Raw genomic sequence first — 16,255 nt, 5'->3', positions numbered from 1 at the left:
GGTATAGAAGGATAATAAACCGCTGACTAATCCCAGACGCTTAGGAAAGGAAGAGGATTTAGTCACAGTCCCCCTGAATTCTTTACCATGTAATGGGTTTCATGATATAACACCAGGAAAAACCAGGAAATCCCAAAAGGCAATATCTTCTTCTCTCATGGACATTACATGCAGAGACCTTTTTACCTTTTACTTTCAAGGACAATTTCATTTCACTTCGCATGGAAATTTTCTGGTGGAGTACAAATTAATATTTTGGGAAAGACACACTTGCGGCGTCTTTGTGAGAGAATTTATTTCAGTGCAGATTACCAAAGATTATCAGGATGTAATGTTGGTCATGTTACAAATAAGATCCAGATTTCCATTGTTATATATAATCTGCTTAAATATTTCCAGTTATTCTGTTAGAGCAGATCTTGTCTGTTGGTCAGACAGCAGATATTTAATTGCCAAATTAACAACTAACAAATACCATTAACAGTGGTATTTGTTCCTCATAGCTGACTGCTAGTTTTCTCTCTTGATTTACCATAGTGAAATCCACTTAAACACATTTGAATGATCATTATGATTGATTATTCAGAATCAGGACTGTACTTGATACAACCAGCCTCTGCAATTAATCTGCATTTAACCTGCTCCTCTTATCACAATTGTGAATTCAGCAGTGGGTGATATAAAGTCTTCAAACATGGCACATGTACGGGTAATTATAGCTCGAGATGTATGTTGTGATCAAGTAAATTTCAAGGCAATTTAATTCACAAATCATTCATGGAACAAATAACCCAAAATGAATTGCCTGTTATTAATCAAGAAAATTATATACCCGACAGTTCAAGATACTTCATTTGAGAATTATCCACACTTTAACCAATGTGACCACACTTTAAATGTTATGGAAAAACCTCAGATGGCTGACACATTTTTTCTGTCTCATGATATAGTGTTCAACATTTCAGCGCATAAACATGTCAGTAAAGACTGAGCTTATTCAAACCTGTTTGGCAGGGAGCCCCTACATGTACTCAGAGTGACAATATCAGAGGTTAAATTAAAAAAAAAATACTGAGCATCAACACACTGAGCAGCAAGTTGGGAACACGAACAAGAAGTAATAAATAAGGGATAAGCAGAAAATAGTGCAATGAAACAGTGCACATTACATGACAGGATGTTAGCATGCCAAAAACTCACAACTCACAATTTTTCCCCATTGTATGGTACTGAACCTCAAACTTTGTTTCTGCTTTTTTTTGTTTTAGATCTTCTGATATGAAAGAACACACAAGTCCTTGAAGAAAAAAAAAGTTGTGCTTCAGTCTGTCTTCAGTGGGTTTACACAGCTTGATCATTAGTGTCAAGGTGTCTATGAAGCAGGCACTGTTATTCAGTAACCCACTGTGGTTGTTCTGGGGAGATCTCAGGTATGAATCCCTTTAAATGACTGTAAGCCAGGGCAGTGCTCAGCTAGCTCCCACTGAATATTTAAAAGTGAAAGCAGAGGAACTACTGGCAATGTCAAGGCTCTGCTCCGTGACGAGGTTAAACTGGGCGTTCAGGCCGAGAAACATGCTCTACCTCCACAACACAGGGCAGCCTTGAACTCTGCGTCATCACCCTCTCTATCCTCAGCCATGAGTCTGACTATAAGCTGATAGTATGTGATCAACAGCACCGTGACAACAACCATCCAGCTGCTTCACCACCCCAATAAAACTGCTCGACTATTCAGGCTCTGTTGTGAAAATGGCAGAACAGGGTTTCCAGCTCAGAGCAGAGGACGACGAGCACCAGCCAGCTGAATTACCAACGTCATCACTAGCATCCCTCCATCTCAGGGACGAGACTGTGGTCACCAACGAGAGCACCAACCATATGGTGGATAATCCGGAGCCCCATTCTGTATTTCCTGTGATGATGTCATCACCGCGTATCCAATCACAACAGCAGACAGACATGACTGTGGCTACTAGGCCTGAGCCTTCATCAGCAGTTCAAGGTAAGGTTATACAAAGCTTTTTTAAACATCAGTATTGATATGATTTTAATAATAATTGTAACTGATGCATTTGAACGAGCCTAGTGAACAAATGAAAATCAGGAAACAATCAACAATCTTTGCGAAAGTGTCTTTAGAAAGGCTTCAGACATTCCTGTCAGTAAGAAAATGTATCAGCTTAGTTCTTCTTTACATCATCTGCGTTAATATGCGTAACTGTTACTGCACTGGGTGATGGTAACAACTATAGCAATTACATTGCTATCACAACATCAGTGATAGATGGTAAACATATATCTACAACAGAGTAGTGATGTTATTTCAGTCATCCAGGGTCCAGGGAGTAATAACCAGTATTAGTTGACTGGCAGAAGACCTTGATTAGGGCTTAACAATTAACTGCATTTGCGATAATATCGCTATATGAAAAAAGACGATTATTCCACGTTACAATGACCGCACGTTAAACTGTTTAACAATGGCCTCTGACTTGACAGAAGCTGAGACTGCGGAAACTTTAGTGTCAAAGAGGAGCAGTACGTCAGTTGTGTGGGACTATTTTGGCTTTAAAAAAAGATGTTGCACAGCGTCAGGTTTTGTGCAAAACCTGCCTAGGTAAGGTTGCTACGTCACGGGGCAACACTACTAACCTGCTCCAGCACTAAAAAAAATACCACAAAGCAATGTACGATAGTTGCATGGCTAAGATGCCGAGCACCAGCGTATCAAATAAACCAAATGCCACCCGACAAGGATCAGTTACCGAAACGTTTTAAAGCATAACTCCATATGAGCGTACTTCAAAACAGCACATGGAGTGCATCAGTATGGTGACCAAACCTTGCCTTTGTTGAATAATACAGAAAATAAAGAGGTTTCAAAAAATGACTGCATATTAAATTGCAATTACAATATTGATAAAAAAAAAAAATCACAATTAGATTATTTTCCAAAATCATTCAGCCCTTGATGGCCATGAAATGTATTAAATGAGTGTGTACGATATGTAAATAATATGGCTGTTTATTTTTTAAAAAAGGCACAAGGACTGTGTACATAAAATGTAAAGGGGCAAGTCAGTTACAAAAAGCACTGGAATAACACAAATCCAGCTGGTGCCAAATTACAACTTTCTATAATCCAGCTGATCCGTTCAGTTGTTTTAATTACTTTGCGAGTTAGTTTTGAATCAATTCAGTAAATATTAGGCACTATTTTCTTCTTCTTTATGATTGTAAAGATAAAGACTTGATCTGCCACAGGTCGGATAGGCGTTGCTGATATCGAAATAGTCCCTGAGGCTCCCAGAAACAGTTACAACCACAGTAATTGCTATAACACAAACCCCCAGTTAATCTGATGGTTATCCTCTGGAGTCACCAATTAATCATTCAGAATTTTCAATATCAGAAAACAGTGAAATATGGCCATCACAATTTCTTAAAGCCTGATCTGGCAGTTTTGTATGGTCAACAGTCCAAACCCCAAAGATCTTCCATTTACTTTGATAAAAGGCAAAGAAAAGCAGCAAGTAGTCACAACTGATAAGATGGAACTATGCAATGTTTAAACAATTATTTAAATGGCATGTAAGGCATGTTTTGACAGAGCTTCACTGTTTGTAGAACCTGGGTTGGTGAGTTTACAACTAATTTATAACAGGATCTGTAAGAGTCCTCGTACAGCTGGGTCTGCAGCAGCAATTTAATGCATCTCCAGGCATGCCATCACAAGTGCTGAAGGGATGATTTTACATCGACTGCTTGCAATACGCCTCTCAGAGAACAGATACCCGCACGTGTTTAAAGCCAGACACTGGTAAACAAAAAAATCACACATAAACGTAGGAAACGTCTGACAGACAGGTTCTCACCTTCCCCTGCTTCCCTAATGACACATTAACACATACAGGGACAATTAACACAAACAGACAGTGGTACATCAGCTCCAGTCCTTCAGGCCAACATGGCATCCCGCTGCAGACAGCTGTTGTTTGTTAGGCGAGGCAATGCAAGGCGAGGTCGAGCACGAAGCAGCACTGAGTCTGGCTGAGTGTTGAGGAGTGCCCGTTCTGGTATTTTAGGCAGTCAGACAGTGTCACCTGTCAGCAGACTAGTCTGGACAGGGTCTCCCACATGGTACAAGACTAAGCAGCACAACGATATCTCTACTTGGAGTCGTTGTCATTTGGCCAGCAGTGTGTGCTGAACAGCCACACAGTGCAGATAGCCACACAGAGACTGGCAAGAGTGACACTGGGTTGCTGTACATTTGACGTTGCAGAGTTCTCGGAGCCTGAGATGGGTCAAAACGACAGCGAGGCTCAGTCTCACACCCTGACAGCGTTCCTGAGGGACCTTTCCTCCCCCATTGACCATGATGATGTGTTTCCTGCCCTAAGGAGCAACAGTACCAAGGAAGGAGGTACTCTCGAGCATCTCTTTGTTGTGCTTGATTGTATAACAAATCTTTTGAAACAAATTCAATAACTTTAGTTTGAAAATAAAGGGAAATAAACTACATGTGATCTTACATGACAAGTGTTACCAGACACTGCTATAGTTTTTATTCCAAATATAATAATTCTTTACCTTACAAGTTCATTTACTGCTTCTTTTGTTATGTAGTTTTGCCAAAATGCAAAATTTAAAGTCTGGAAATTACCTGCTGTTGATGGGTAAGGTGATGTTATATAATGAGTAAAAAAGAAATGGATGGTGACTATGATGGATTATATTTTATGGAAGCCATTCTTTCTTTATACTTAATAAAAGGAAGCAAAAGGGATCTTTGAAACAAAAATGAGCACCGATAACTCCAGCAATTCAGACTGTGCTTGATGAAAATATGTCACTTTTGTGTAATTCTTTGTTTGTAACCAAACGTTTTAATGCCTTTGTGGTCAGACATTCAACCCGAGGACAACATATCCAAAACAATGGCAGTATGTGACTGCCAGCTGTCTGATGCAGAGTGGTACTGGGGAAATATCTCGAGGTACTGAATACTTTCATATGGTGGGGCTGATTAATCCAATTCTGTTTCACGCATTTAAAATTGGCAGAAACTGCAGTACTATACACATACCTTAATGTCCTTTGTGGTCGGTCAGGGAGGAGGTAAATGAGATGATGAGAAACACTCCTGATGGCACATTCCTGGTCCGAGATGCTTCCAGTAAAGTTAAGGGGGAATACACTCTCACACTAAGGTAACTACTTTGAATGTCTATTTTGTGACAAGTGTACACAGCGAATACAATGTGTTCATCATTTGAAAATGTTAGACAATAACTTTATTTACCAAGTAAATCTGGGTAAGGGTAGCTTAAGGTTCTGCATATCTAATAAAGTGTTTTAGGTTTGAGCTGCTAACATTATAGTAATTGTCAGTACTCTGTATCTTGTGGGAAGGATATGTAGTCAGAGGTCAGTTAATATTTACTGGTTTCAAAGTCTGACATCAGTTTTCTAGTTTAAAAGTCTTAGTTTAACTTAAAAACTATAGAAAAAAATAAAAACTATATTGTAACTTTATCCATTTCCTGGTTTCTGTCCAATTTTAGGTGAATCATGACAGATTAGGTTTCAAATATAAAGTTTTGTTCATTAGAGTTTGGCGGGGGACATCGGTGGTCAGCAACAGAACACTGTGTCTACTGACGATGTGTTTCAGTCACATGTCTCACATTCGTCTGAAGGAACAGACACACTTGAACTCGATTCAGTGCTGTCTAGACTGTCTTCCTTACACTTGGCACCTGCTAGGTACACATAACTGTGACCCAAATGTCTTATTAGGCTTTAAGTCGATTTTCTTTCCTGATTTGTGGGCATATGTCCATTCACTTCATTATGATAGCAGTACTTTGGTTGAATAGACCCAGTGTAGGCAGTAATGGAGGACTAAAACTGCCAAATTGCTGGTTTTGGTTTAGTATGTAAAAAGTTGGATTGAGAGAAATCTGTTTTGGCTGGATGCTGGCATCCAGGTACAAGTGTACAAGATTATATTGGAGTGTTGAAGGCAATGCATTTACATCAGTGTAGGTCACCAAGAAACACCTCTCATATTTCCATATTTCAAATTCATCCCATGGTGCTGACCGGCTGCTCCTGCCTGTGTTAGATTAAATATATCTTGCACCAGCAACACTTGTGCTTCAGTTCTGCGGGGCCCATGAAATTTTTTGGCTCACAAACCAGGCAAATAAAATTTCACTTGCCAAATTGCTTAACTTGAAAGAATTCAGAATATTTGCTAAGTTTCATTCTTTCTCGTTTTCTGGACGGGAAATAAAATGATTTGTTCCTGCTATTTATTGCATTATCAGATGCTCGATTTGGTTGGGTGTGTGGATGGTCGAATATTATGAACAATATATATTCAATCGGACTATTAGTATTGCATGACAGTCTGTTATACTTTGACTTCTGCAGAAAAGATGGCTCCAACCGACTGATAAAGATCTTCCATCAAGGTGGGAAATATGGGTTTTCTGAGCCACTGGCCTTTCCCTCTATGGTGGACCTGATCGAGTATTACCAGAACAAGTCTCTGGCCCTGTACAACTCTAAACTGGACACACGGCTACTCTATCCCATATCCAGATACCAGCAGGTGGGTTTAGCTTAAGCTGTAACTGTGTCTTGTTTCACCTTACTGTCAGCCATAATAGACTTCATGTGTGAATTTGCATTTTTCAAACATTTTTGAGGCCAAAAATTCCTGAAACCACCAATATTGACTTCCAGGATTTGCTGGGGCAAATTTGCTTGATAGCGCCCACTACAAAATTTCAACAAAGTTGCCATCACAGTAAATTTCAACTAGATGTACAAAAACTAGTAGGTTCATTTGCATTTGCCGTGGACTCCTAGAAACCAATAATAACCAATAATAATAAATAATAAAATAATCAGTTTCACATTGGGTCACTGCAGTCCACACTGTTCTGGTGCTAAAATGTGAAGCTTTTGAGTCTTTGTTTAACAGCAAGTTTTGCCAGTTGTTGTAAATTAAATGCACATCATCAAAGTCTGAAGAAATTTACATGATAATACTCAGTTATGCCCTAGCGCCATCTACAGGAAACAGGAAATAAGATGTTTTATGCTTTGATGTACATCTCTTAGCAGCATGACTACAGCCATCCTGAACCTAGCCTTGTGTAAGGCTCATGCAGCTACATAACTGTTTACTAATTACAAACCATAAAAACGTAATCTTTTTCAATTTTCATTTATTATGGAGGTCTAATGTTACTGTTATCTGGTCTTAAACATCTTTTATATTCTTGTCTGTATAGCAGCAGGTTGTGATGGAAGTTGACATTGATGCAGTTGGTGAACAGCTGAGGATATTTCAGGATCAATACAAAGAGAAGAGCAAAGAATATGACCATCTTTATGAGAAGTTTAACCAAACATACCAGGTACAACAGTGTGGGGCAGTGGTGGTGGTGCTGGTTTTCAGTATTTTCTTTCTTTTCTGTTTTTTAAACTTTAACAGAGCATTGACTGTGAAAATAAAGATTTGCTTCCTCTCCTGTCCAGGAACTGCAGAGCAGGCGGACAGCCATAGAGGCTTTCAGTGAAATCATTCGGATCTTTGAGGAAGAATGTGAAACTCAAGAACGCTACAGCAAGGAATACATCGACATGTTCCTCACATTAGACAGCAGTACAGAGACTGACAAGTATGTTTCCAAATAAAACCTTGTTGTTTCAATTCTAAAATGCCGATATAATGTATTCTTTTCTGAATACTCAGTGCTGGAAACTCTCCCTCACCATCTTTGCAACAAACTAGCATACTCTGAACTGTACTGAAGTTGTTCCCTCTCTTCCTCCTCCACCTCCCAGGATTCAAAGCAATTCAGATGAGCTGCAGTCGAGGGTGGAGGAGATCCACAGCAGCAAGAAGAAGCTGGAGGAGGAGCTGAGGAGGAAGACTCTGGCTCACATGGAGATTGACAAGAAAATGAACAGCCTGAAGCCCGACCTTATGCAGCTGAAGAAGATCCGAGATCAATACCTGATGTAAGTCTAACCCTGCCTCGTGTTCTAGATGATACACTGGTGTTGCCACAGCTGTGAATCGCCAGTAAGTTGTTATTGTGACCGTGGTGTGAATAATGCAGCTTTCTAGGTTACTCTCGCTCTTTTCTGGCTTCAGCAAAATCAAATGTGGCTCATACGGAGAGATCTTGAATGAGAAGTTTACACACTCAGCCATGTGTCTTTACATACACAGGCGCTACTTACAACAAACGCAGTAAGACTTGTGGCCTATTAGAGCTGCTGACATTATCACTATGCATTAAAACTTTTTTCAGGAAGTTTGTTGTGACAATAATGTGACTGCTACAGATAACAGCTTTTGGTGAAGCTCTTGTAAAAAAAGAAAAACAAAAAAAACACCTTCTCCATACACATCCAGGATTTTATCAATGAAAGAGAAGAAATGATAGAGTATGTCTTCCTGGCTAGTTTTCACTTATTTATCATTTTTACTGTGTTTTGTCCATGTTTCAGCTGGCTCACGCAGCAAGGCACTAGACAGAGCCAGATTAATGACTGGCTGGGTATCAGGAATGAAGAAGAAGAGTGAGTATCCTCATTTACCCAGGTCAACTGAGCACAGTTTTTAATTAAAACAGAGTGAAGGCATAACTTTTGCTTTTTCTATCCGTTTCCAGTTACATCTTATAATCAGCTACTCACTAGAACCTGAAACATGCTTCTATTATACAGTATGTGTGCAGGTCCTGAAACATCTGTAGCATCTACAGATAGAGTATAGCAGTACACACAGCATACTAACATGCCATGTACATGCCAACAAAGCACAAGTGTTTATATCACTATCACTTAAATCCAAAGTGATAGTGATATAAAAAGTAAGTAAAGTAAGTAAGTAGTAAGTAAAAGTTAAATACTGGTCCATTGGTGAGTGAGGAGCTTGAGGAGCTCATATTCAGTCCCAAAAAAATTCACTTTGATTAGAGACATGTAGTATGTATGTAGTACATGCTGTCCTAGCAGGTCTGCACATCTTGTTGGAGTCTTGACAATCGATCTGATTATTGTTTGCAGTCTGCTCTATTTTGTCATAATAACTTATAGTAAAATATCTCCAAAATGCTGATATTGCTCCTCCTTCGCCTGCCTGTTCAGCTCTAAAGACATAAGGTTAATGCTAGATGTCATTAAGTGGTAAAGGGTTCCGGTGTATCAGACTAGTTTTATGATTATGAGTACAAGCATATAAGCACAGTATGGGACTGGTATCAAATACTGATACCAGTACCGGGTAGTTGGTGCATCCCAATCACTGATAGGAAATTTTAGGAAAATTGTATGCCGTTAAACATTTCCTAACTAATCTATCCCTGTCACCCATCATCCCGTAGTCCATACACCCTGGCAGATGACAGCCACCAGGAGGAGAGGAGCTGGTACGTAGGCGGTATGAGACGAAAGGAGGCAGAGGAGCTGCTGAGGGGGAGAAGGGACGGGACCTTCCTAATCAGAGACAGCCAGACTCAGAGAGGCTCCTTTGCCTGCTCTGTTGTGTGAGTATAACCAGATTTGCATCTTTTAAGCATGTGAAATCAAATAAAAAATATTTTCCCTCTCTAACTGTAAATTACCACGTATTTATACAAGAAGTGGGTACGATGTCTGTGTTGGACAAAAAGATCCAAACTACTCCAAAGACTTTCATTTCATATCACATGTTTTGTTGAAAACAATGATTGTGCACACAAAGTGACAGATTGTCCTGCATGCAGTGTGGATGGGGATGTGAAGCACTGTGTGATCTACAGGACGTCCACAGGCTATGGCTTCGCTGAACCCTACAACATGTACTCCTCACTGAGAGAGCTGGTCCTCCACTATCGACACACATCACTGATCCAACATAATCAGCAGCTGAATGTAACCCTGGCCTGGCCCGCTCTCAGTCAGCAGCCCAGCTGAGACACACCAGCACCAGCCACCCTGATGGCACTTTCCCAAAGCTTCACTGTATTAACACTGAGGACCCACCAATGCGAACACTGTTACTCTAATTCTACTCTAACTGTGTACCAGTTGGTGCTGCCACCATATGAGAAATTCTCAAGTCTGGATATGTAAAAATCCTACACTGGTAAGATGTCACAGTAAACAAACAAAAAAAAAAACACTACTGTCAGTGACTAACATTCACTGAAATTACTTTACTAAGTTGACATTTTGAACAGCTTTCCACAGTAGTTTTAAGGCTGTTCAGTTCCCTGTCAGCTTTGTTATTTAATACAACGGTTGTATGTAGCTCCAGCGTCAGTCAGACAGCAGCTATTTTCCCACATCATTTTCTTTTATAAATCCATTATTACTACTACAAATCTCACAAACTCACCATCTGCACATACAGCTTGCAAAACACTATTAGGAACGAGTACTTAGTGTTTACAGCATTCTACACCGAATTGATTCTTTTGCAGCAGTAGTGAGGTAGTACTGAAATATTGCAACACAAGTAGTGCAGCAGAGAACAATCAAAGCAGAGAGACAGAATTTGGCTGTATTTAAGTATAAAAAGATGATAAATTTCCCTGGTGGAGAGAGAGATTAATTAATTTTATCCACTAACTCAGACAATAATCGTTTTCTGTTTTTTTTTTCTTTCATGAAGGCAAGCACAGGAAATCCTGAAAAATTAAGCTAGTATTAAGTTTCATACAGGATCAAAGTAATGACCTCTCGATTTGTCCCGTCTTACCTCAAACATTTTTTATCAAACAATCCAGATGAATGCTCTGTATTGTGCTGTGCAGCCAGTAATTAGCCAAATTCACTTCTTAAGCTTTGAAAAAAGTGAATTTGTTGCATCCCTATACGGGAGATATTCAGTCCATATAAATCAGTGCAGTCGCAGTGTTAATTTGCTTCTGGGAAATTGAGCTCAGGATGGGACTCTGCAATACCCAGAATATGTGCATTATGGGTAGTGTAGAAACACAAGCACTTTATTCAAAACAAGACAACTAGGACACACGCTGACACAGAAGAGAGCTGTGCACAATAATACTGATTTCACATATTGATGTTGCTGCGCAGAAGAAGATGAAAGTTTTTATTTTAATGATTAAGGATATAGAAAGTATTTTCTTACTTACATCTGTGAATCTTTCACTTTTCACAGTGAGATTTTCAGGAGCGAAAGCACTCAGTGGTAATTAAATGGTAATGTTCTCTCTCTTCACTTTGCACATTTCTGCAAGGACATTACAAATGAGACACAGTAGGAATTCATGAATTCTACCTCTGGGGTGTATTGTGCTTTATAGCATTATCATTATAGCATCTTTCAAATTAATGGCAAATGTTGATTTTTATTTGTAGAGAAATGGGACAATCATGGTAAAGTTTGCAGAATCTTTATGTTGTTTTGAGCTCACGTTAACTTAAGTGTTAGTAATCATATATGAGCGGGTATTTACTGCAACACAGCAGTCATGAGGCACAAGAAAAAACTGAAAACATTTCTGTGAGTTATGTATGCAAATTGTGGAATATCAACCCCCCCCCCAGAAAAGCGAATTTTCTTAGGTATATGTGATATCAGTATGGTTCATATCAATCTTTTACAAGTCAGACAGCTCTTTCTTTAATTTAGAATTTTGATTGGAGTCAGTGATCCAAGAGCTTTGATATGTCTCTGGAGCATAATATGGAGTCATAATATGTAATCTTTTAGATTTTGGGTTCTGGTTGAAAAGTGCCCTTAAGTGTTCCTGTTCCAGCAATCATTATTTCCTTTGTGTTACTCTCAGGACAGGTGTCTTGTCTGATATTGGGTGTACTTTAAATAACAATTTTGTTATGAACTGAACACTGAGCTTGTGTCTAGCTGGATACTACTACAGCACAAGTACCCCAAACTACCCTCAAGCAAGATGCCGGTTTCCCTGTAATGTAGATTTACTGTGTAAAAATTGAGTCAAATAGACCTTAATCCCCTGACTGTTGCCACGTTGAACTTACATCACATTTGGTATGAGAAGCTGGGTTATGGGCTGACAAAAAAAACCCCAAACAAACAACAACAACAAAAAAGAACAATTAGAGGTATGACCTCAGATTTTGAGAGACTGACATTTTTCACTACTTTTAAAGAGCAAATGATTAATTGATTAATCTAGAAAATAAATGGTAGATCTATGAAAATAATTATTGGTTGCAGCCCACTAATGATTTATCAAATACTTATTTCCATGACTGCAAATTAGCTACTAGCAAACAAGGTATTATTCCTGCTCTAATGGACCAAATATATCACCAAAATGTGATAAAACTGTAATACTGAAATTCTCTTGTTTGGTAAATGTTGGTACACAGCTCTCCTTAAGTGTGAGGAATATTCAAAACGGTGATGGAAAATTACATCTAGACCGATGAATATCTCATTCTGAAATCAAAAGTGTTTACATTTGATGTCTATCCAGGTCCCCCCCAGCCCTGGATAGGTAGCATGGACTCCTCTGAAAGTGCACTGTGGGTGGAATGAAATGCCGCTTGTAGATTACAGTGCATCAGACTATTTTTATAGGGGAAAATACGGTAATCATTAAATATAGCACAGTCAGTTTGGGTTGCCTATTAATTTCAAGCATATTCAAACAAATGATTTTACTTTTTTTTATAACAAATTTGATAATATTATCATTTTTCTGTATGTATTGTTTTCCTCTTCAATGGGTCACTCGATGCACTTCCCTCTTAGTGCTTGTGAGTCCAACATGTGCTTGAAGCTTGTGTACATATACTTAAAGCTATCCGTTAGTTGCCATAAACAGAGTTGGAAAATTTGTCCAATTCCTACTTTGCGGCAGTGAAAAGCTGTAAATGTTTGATTTTGCATGCTGTGATTGATTGCTTAGATATTATACAGTACATATTACTAATAGTGACATTACGGCTGGGTACTGTTTTGATACTGGCTCTGGAACTATAGGTTAACCAGTAGCTATAAAAGATATGTTTTGCTACCCTTCTTCGATAAGTTAGCTGTACTCACATTGTTTATTTTATTTTTCTTCACTGGTGCTAAGCACTCAAAATGCACCTCTCTGAGATCACCTGTCACTCACACAGTATGAGTGACAGCGTGATTCATTTTCATGTAGGATGTGGTCTGTTGTGTTTAAGGATAGGCATCATTAAGGTTTTAATGGTACAGCTATTCTTACTGGCATAGCTTATATTGTTTGGGGCTTTTTTTAGCCTTTATTTTGACTGAAAGGAAGTGGAGTGGTACTTTACGTACTTTAACGGTATTCTTATTGGTTTTCTTGTTTGTTTGTTTTTTGATTTGTTTATTTTTTAAATTGCACTGGCTGCCACTGTGAAGGTGTTTTGCGCTCGTCCACCAGCAGTAGTCCAGGAAGTAGTAGTAGAGGGAAGAGTGAGTTGTTTCTTAGCAGCTGCAAGTTTAATAAGTTGCAAAATCTTTAAATAGGTGAGTTCATAAATTCAATGTGACTATCTGATCTCAGATCAGAGCACTCCGCTCAAAAGATAACAAATAAAATATGATGCATTACTCCATTCATTAAATTATCCAGCATTATAGAAGAATTAAAAGCTCCACCTATTTAGAAAACATTCAATATAAATACATTGCATTGACAATACGTAATCATTCTTCGCTGAATTTCTGAACGACAGCTCAGATGTTGCTCTGACCAGTTCAGGTTGAATTCATGAGCACACCCATAACAGTCAGCTGGCTAAGGTTGTTTTTAATCGTTGTTTGTGTAATTTATTTAATTCTGTGTGTGGGCTTCAGGCCGCTAGCATACAGAACACACCTACCTGTGGCAGATGAACTACGAGTCAGGCTATCGAGAACTGTTAAATGATCTGTCAGTATGTGACGCACTTTCACAAGATGTTTAGACGGATTGTTTCTGCCCTGACAGGCAAAATGACTTTTATCTCATGCGGCAGTGGTCTTACTTTCTCCAGAACCGATAACGCTGAGAGATTATTAATACTACATCATAATTCTGCCATTTAATACTTTGTAATCTACATGAATCTGGAGTTACGCCACAATAGTAAAATGTCAAGTGCTGACGTGCACAGGTTGTGCAAAGAGCGTGCCAGACCTACTAGATTGTGGAGCATGCAGGATGTTTTACCTTTGTGTCATTACACTTCACATCAAAGAAGCAAATTCTGAAGTTTTGGTCAGCTCTTCTTACTGTTCTGCAACACCCTGACATGGACAAGCAGTTCTACATGGGGTGTATGTATAGAAATTAGGACTCTCTGAGAGTAGTCTAAAAGCAAATAGAGGGAATACTGGGGACTAGGGGACTAGGGGACATAACTTAGAATGGCTGTCGTTGGTAACCTGAATTTCATGTCTAGCAGGATGCTAATTAAAACATCTTTTTTTCCCACCTTACAGTAACTTGTTACACAGTAAATGTGGATAGATGCACCAAAATGACAATAATTATGTAAACAAAATGGTAGACATCTGTCCCATCATTTAAGATATGTCTCTTTTTTACTTTTTGCACACAGAACACATTGTGTGTTAAATAAAGCTCATAACTTGAAGTATAAATGTATTTAATATTATGAGTTCTAAAAGAGAAAGTTAATATATCCCAATTAATTTTCTAGCAGAAATATAGAAAAGATATACAGCTTATATGTGCTCAAGCAGACATTTGCACACAAGTATCTCATGTGAGGTGGAGATACTCTCACTAACTTCATGTACATCCATCCTGTTAATGAAGCAGGTGGACATGTGGTGGTGCTAATTAAGGACAAGTTGCTGATGAGATTGATGTATCATAGCACTGATAAAGCACTAATACAAGTAAAAAAAACAAACAAACAAAAACAAAAACAATTGTTGACCACTTAGTTGTATTCAGTAGAGTCAGATGTATTTGTAACCATGTGCACAATTTGGTCTTTTTCTGCTGTCGCTGTCTCTTTTTTGTGACTTTACTGTTTTATTATTGTGCAAACAAAGATTAAATAGGAGTTATACCAGAAACACGGTGCAAAATAATTACTGTTTTGTAGGAGAATAACTGGTGTTTCATATCATAAAGTGTGTGTCATGATGTACTTTCAGATGCAATCATGTGAAGTAGTTCTCTGTCCAACTAACATTAAATAGGTACACAGGTGCTAGCTATTTTGCTAGGTTGTTCAGCTGACTTGCTGACATTTCAACATTGCTATGTTTATAACTAAATAAGAGGAAAAATAAGCAACTGTCATTTAATTTTTTTAGAACCCTAAGTAGCATGTGCTTCATAAAACATCCCACCACGGAGGATTAAAATCAATGAGATTTATTCTTCTCCCTGAAATTTTGTGCAAGATACAATTTATTTGTGGCATGGAAGATTGAGTCAGCCTAACTGCTGTAGGATGTAGTAATGACGACTGTGAAACAAACAATTAAGACCCAGATGGTTATAGGAAGGACTTTTAATTTGGTCAACTGGATTGAGGAGATTGACTGAAGGGCTCAACATTGTAAGACGTAGGAACGACTGAATGACATCAATTGCGTACAGTATGTGTTAAAACGATTGAAAAGGTAAAAATGCTAGGTTTAACTCCTCGAGGCCACAATTTATGTCTATGACAAAGTTCAGGGGTACAGGATTGGATAGAGAGGCAGAGGTCACATGTGTGAGAGATGTTAGCTGTAGAGAGAGAGTGTTATAAGAATAACTCATTAAAACGTTTGCACTGAATGCAATGTTGAATCTTTTTGCATAACTGGTCAAGATCAGTTTTATGTGAGGAGACTCGCCAACTGGTTGTGATACAGAAATGGCTATGTTAAGGCCCAAGGTTAGATATACACAAGTGAAGGAAGTGGTTATGTGGGTTTGGTATTAGATTAGAGATAAAGTTTAGTAAGTAAAGGAAAGGTTAGGTTATGTCAGGTTTGTGGTTCTGGATAAGGTCAAGAGGAGGGAAATGATATTTGCATTCACATTACAGTATTTGGCTGCCATTCAGCGGTTTGTCCATCAACCTTCCTGTGCCATAAAGACTGGATCTAGCAGAAATATCTGTCAATCAGAAACCACAACATTTTGGGAGATCCAGAGAAAATTTGAAAGATAATTATCAATTTTCTTTTTTCTTTTTAAATGTTTAAAATTGAGTGACGTGATTTATTTAAACTGTTTTTGTTTCACTTTGAGCT

The 16,255-nt window shown here is 38.5% G+C and overlaps 2 protein-coding genes across 5 annotated transcripts in view; one reads left to right on the top strand and one right to left on the bottom strand.

Annotated features, from left to right (window-relative positions):
- LOC124060236 (GTP cyclohydrolase 1-like) overlaps nucleotides 1-16,255 on the bottom strand; it is a 35,923-nt gene that overhangs the window by 17,115 nt on the left and 2,553 nt on the right. The gene's annotated exons all lie outside the window — the stretch shown is intronic.
- LOC124060238 (phosphatidylinositol 3-kinase regulatory subunit gamma-like) lies at nucleotides 1,651-10,187 on the top strand. Its single transcript, XM_046390936.1, has 11 exons — nucleotides 1,651-2,005; nucleotides 4,256-4,429; nucleotides 4,912-5,002; nucleotides 5,118-5,216; nucleotides 6,445-6,625; nucleotides 7,314-7,439; nucleotides 7,561-7,703; nucleotides 7,870-8,046; nucleotides 8,542-8,613; nucleotides 9,420-9,581; nucleotides 9,801-10,187. The coding sequence occupies exons 1-11, from the start codon at nucleotides 1,753-1,755 to the stop codon at nucleotides 9,988-9,990; spliced, it is 1,668 nt and encodes a 555-aa protein (XP_046246892.1). The 5' UTR covers nucleotides 1,651-1,752; the 3' UTR covers nucleotides 9,991-10,187.

The sequence above is a fragment of the Scatophagus argus genome, chromosome 6 (genome assembly GCF_020382885.2).
Source record: "Scatophagus argus isolate fScaArg1 chromosome 6, fScaArg1.pri, whole genome shotgun sequence".
NCBI classification, from domain to species: Eukaryota; Metazoa; Chordata; class Actinopteri; family Scatophagidae; genus Scatophagus; species Scatophagus argus.
The sequence above is the reverse complement of the archived record's forward strand: the minus strand, read 5'-3'. Positions and strand labels throughout refer to the sequence as shown.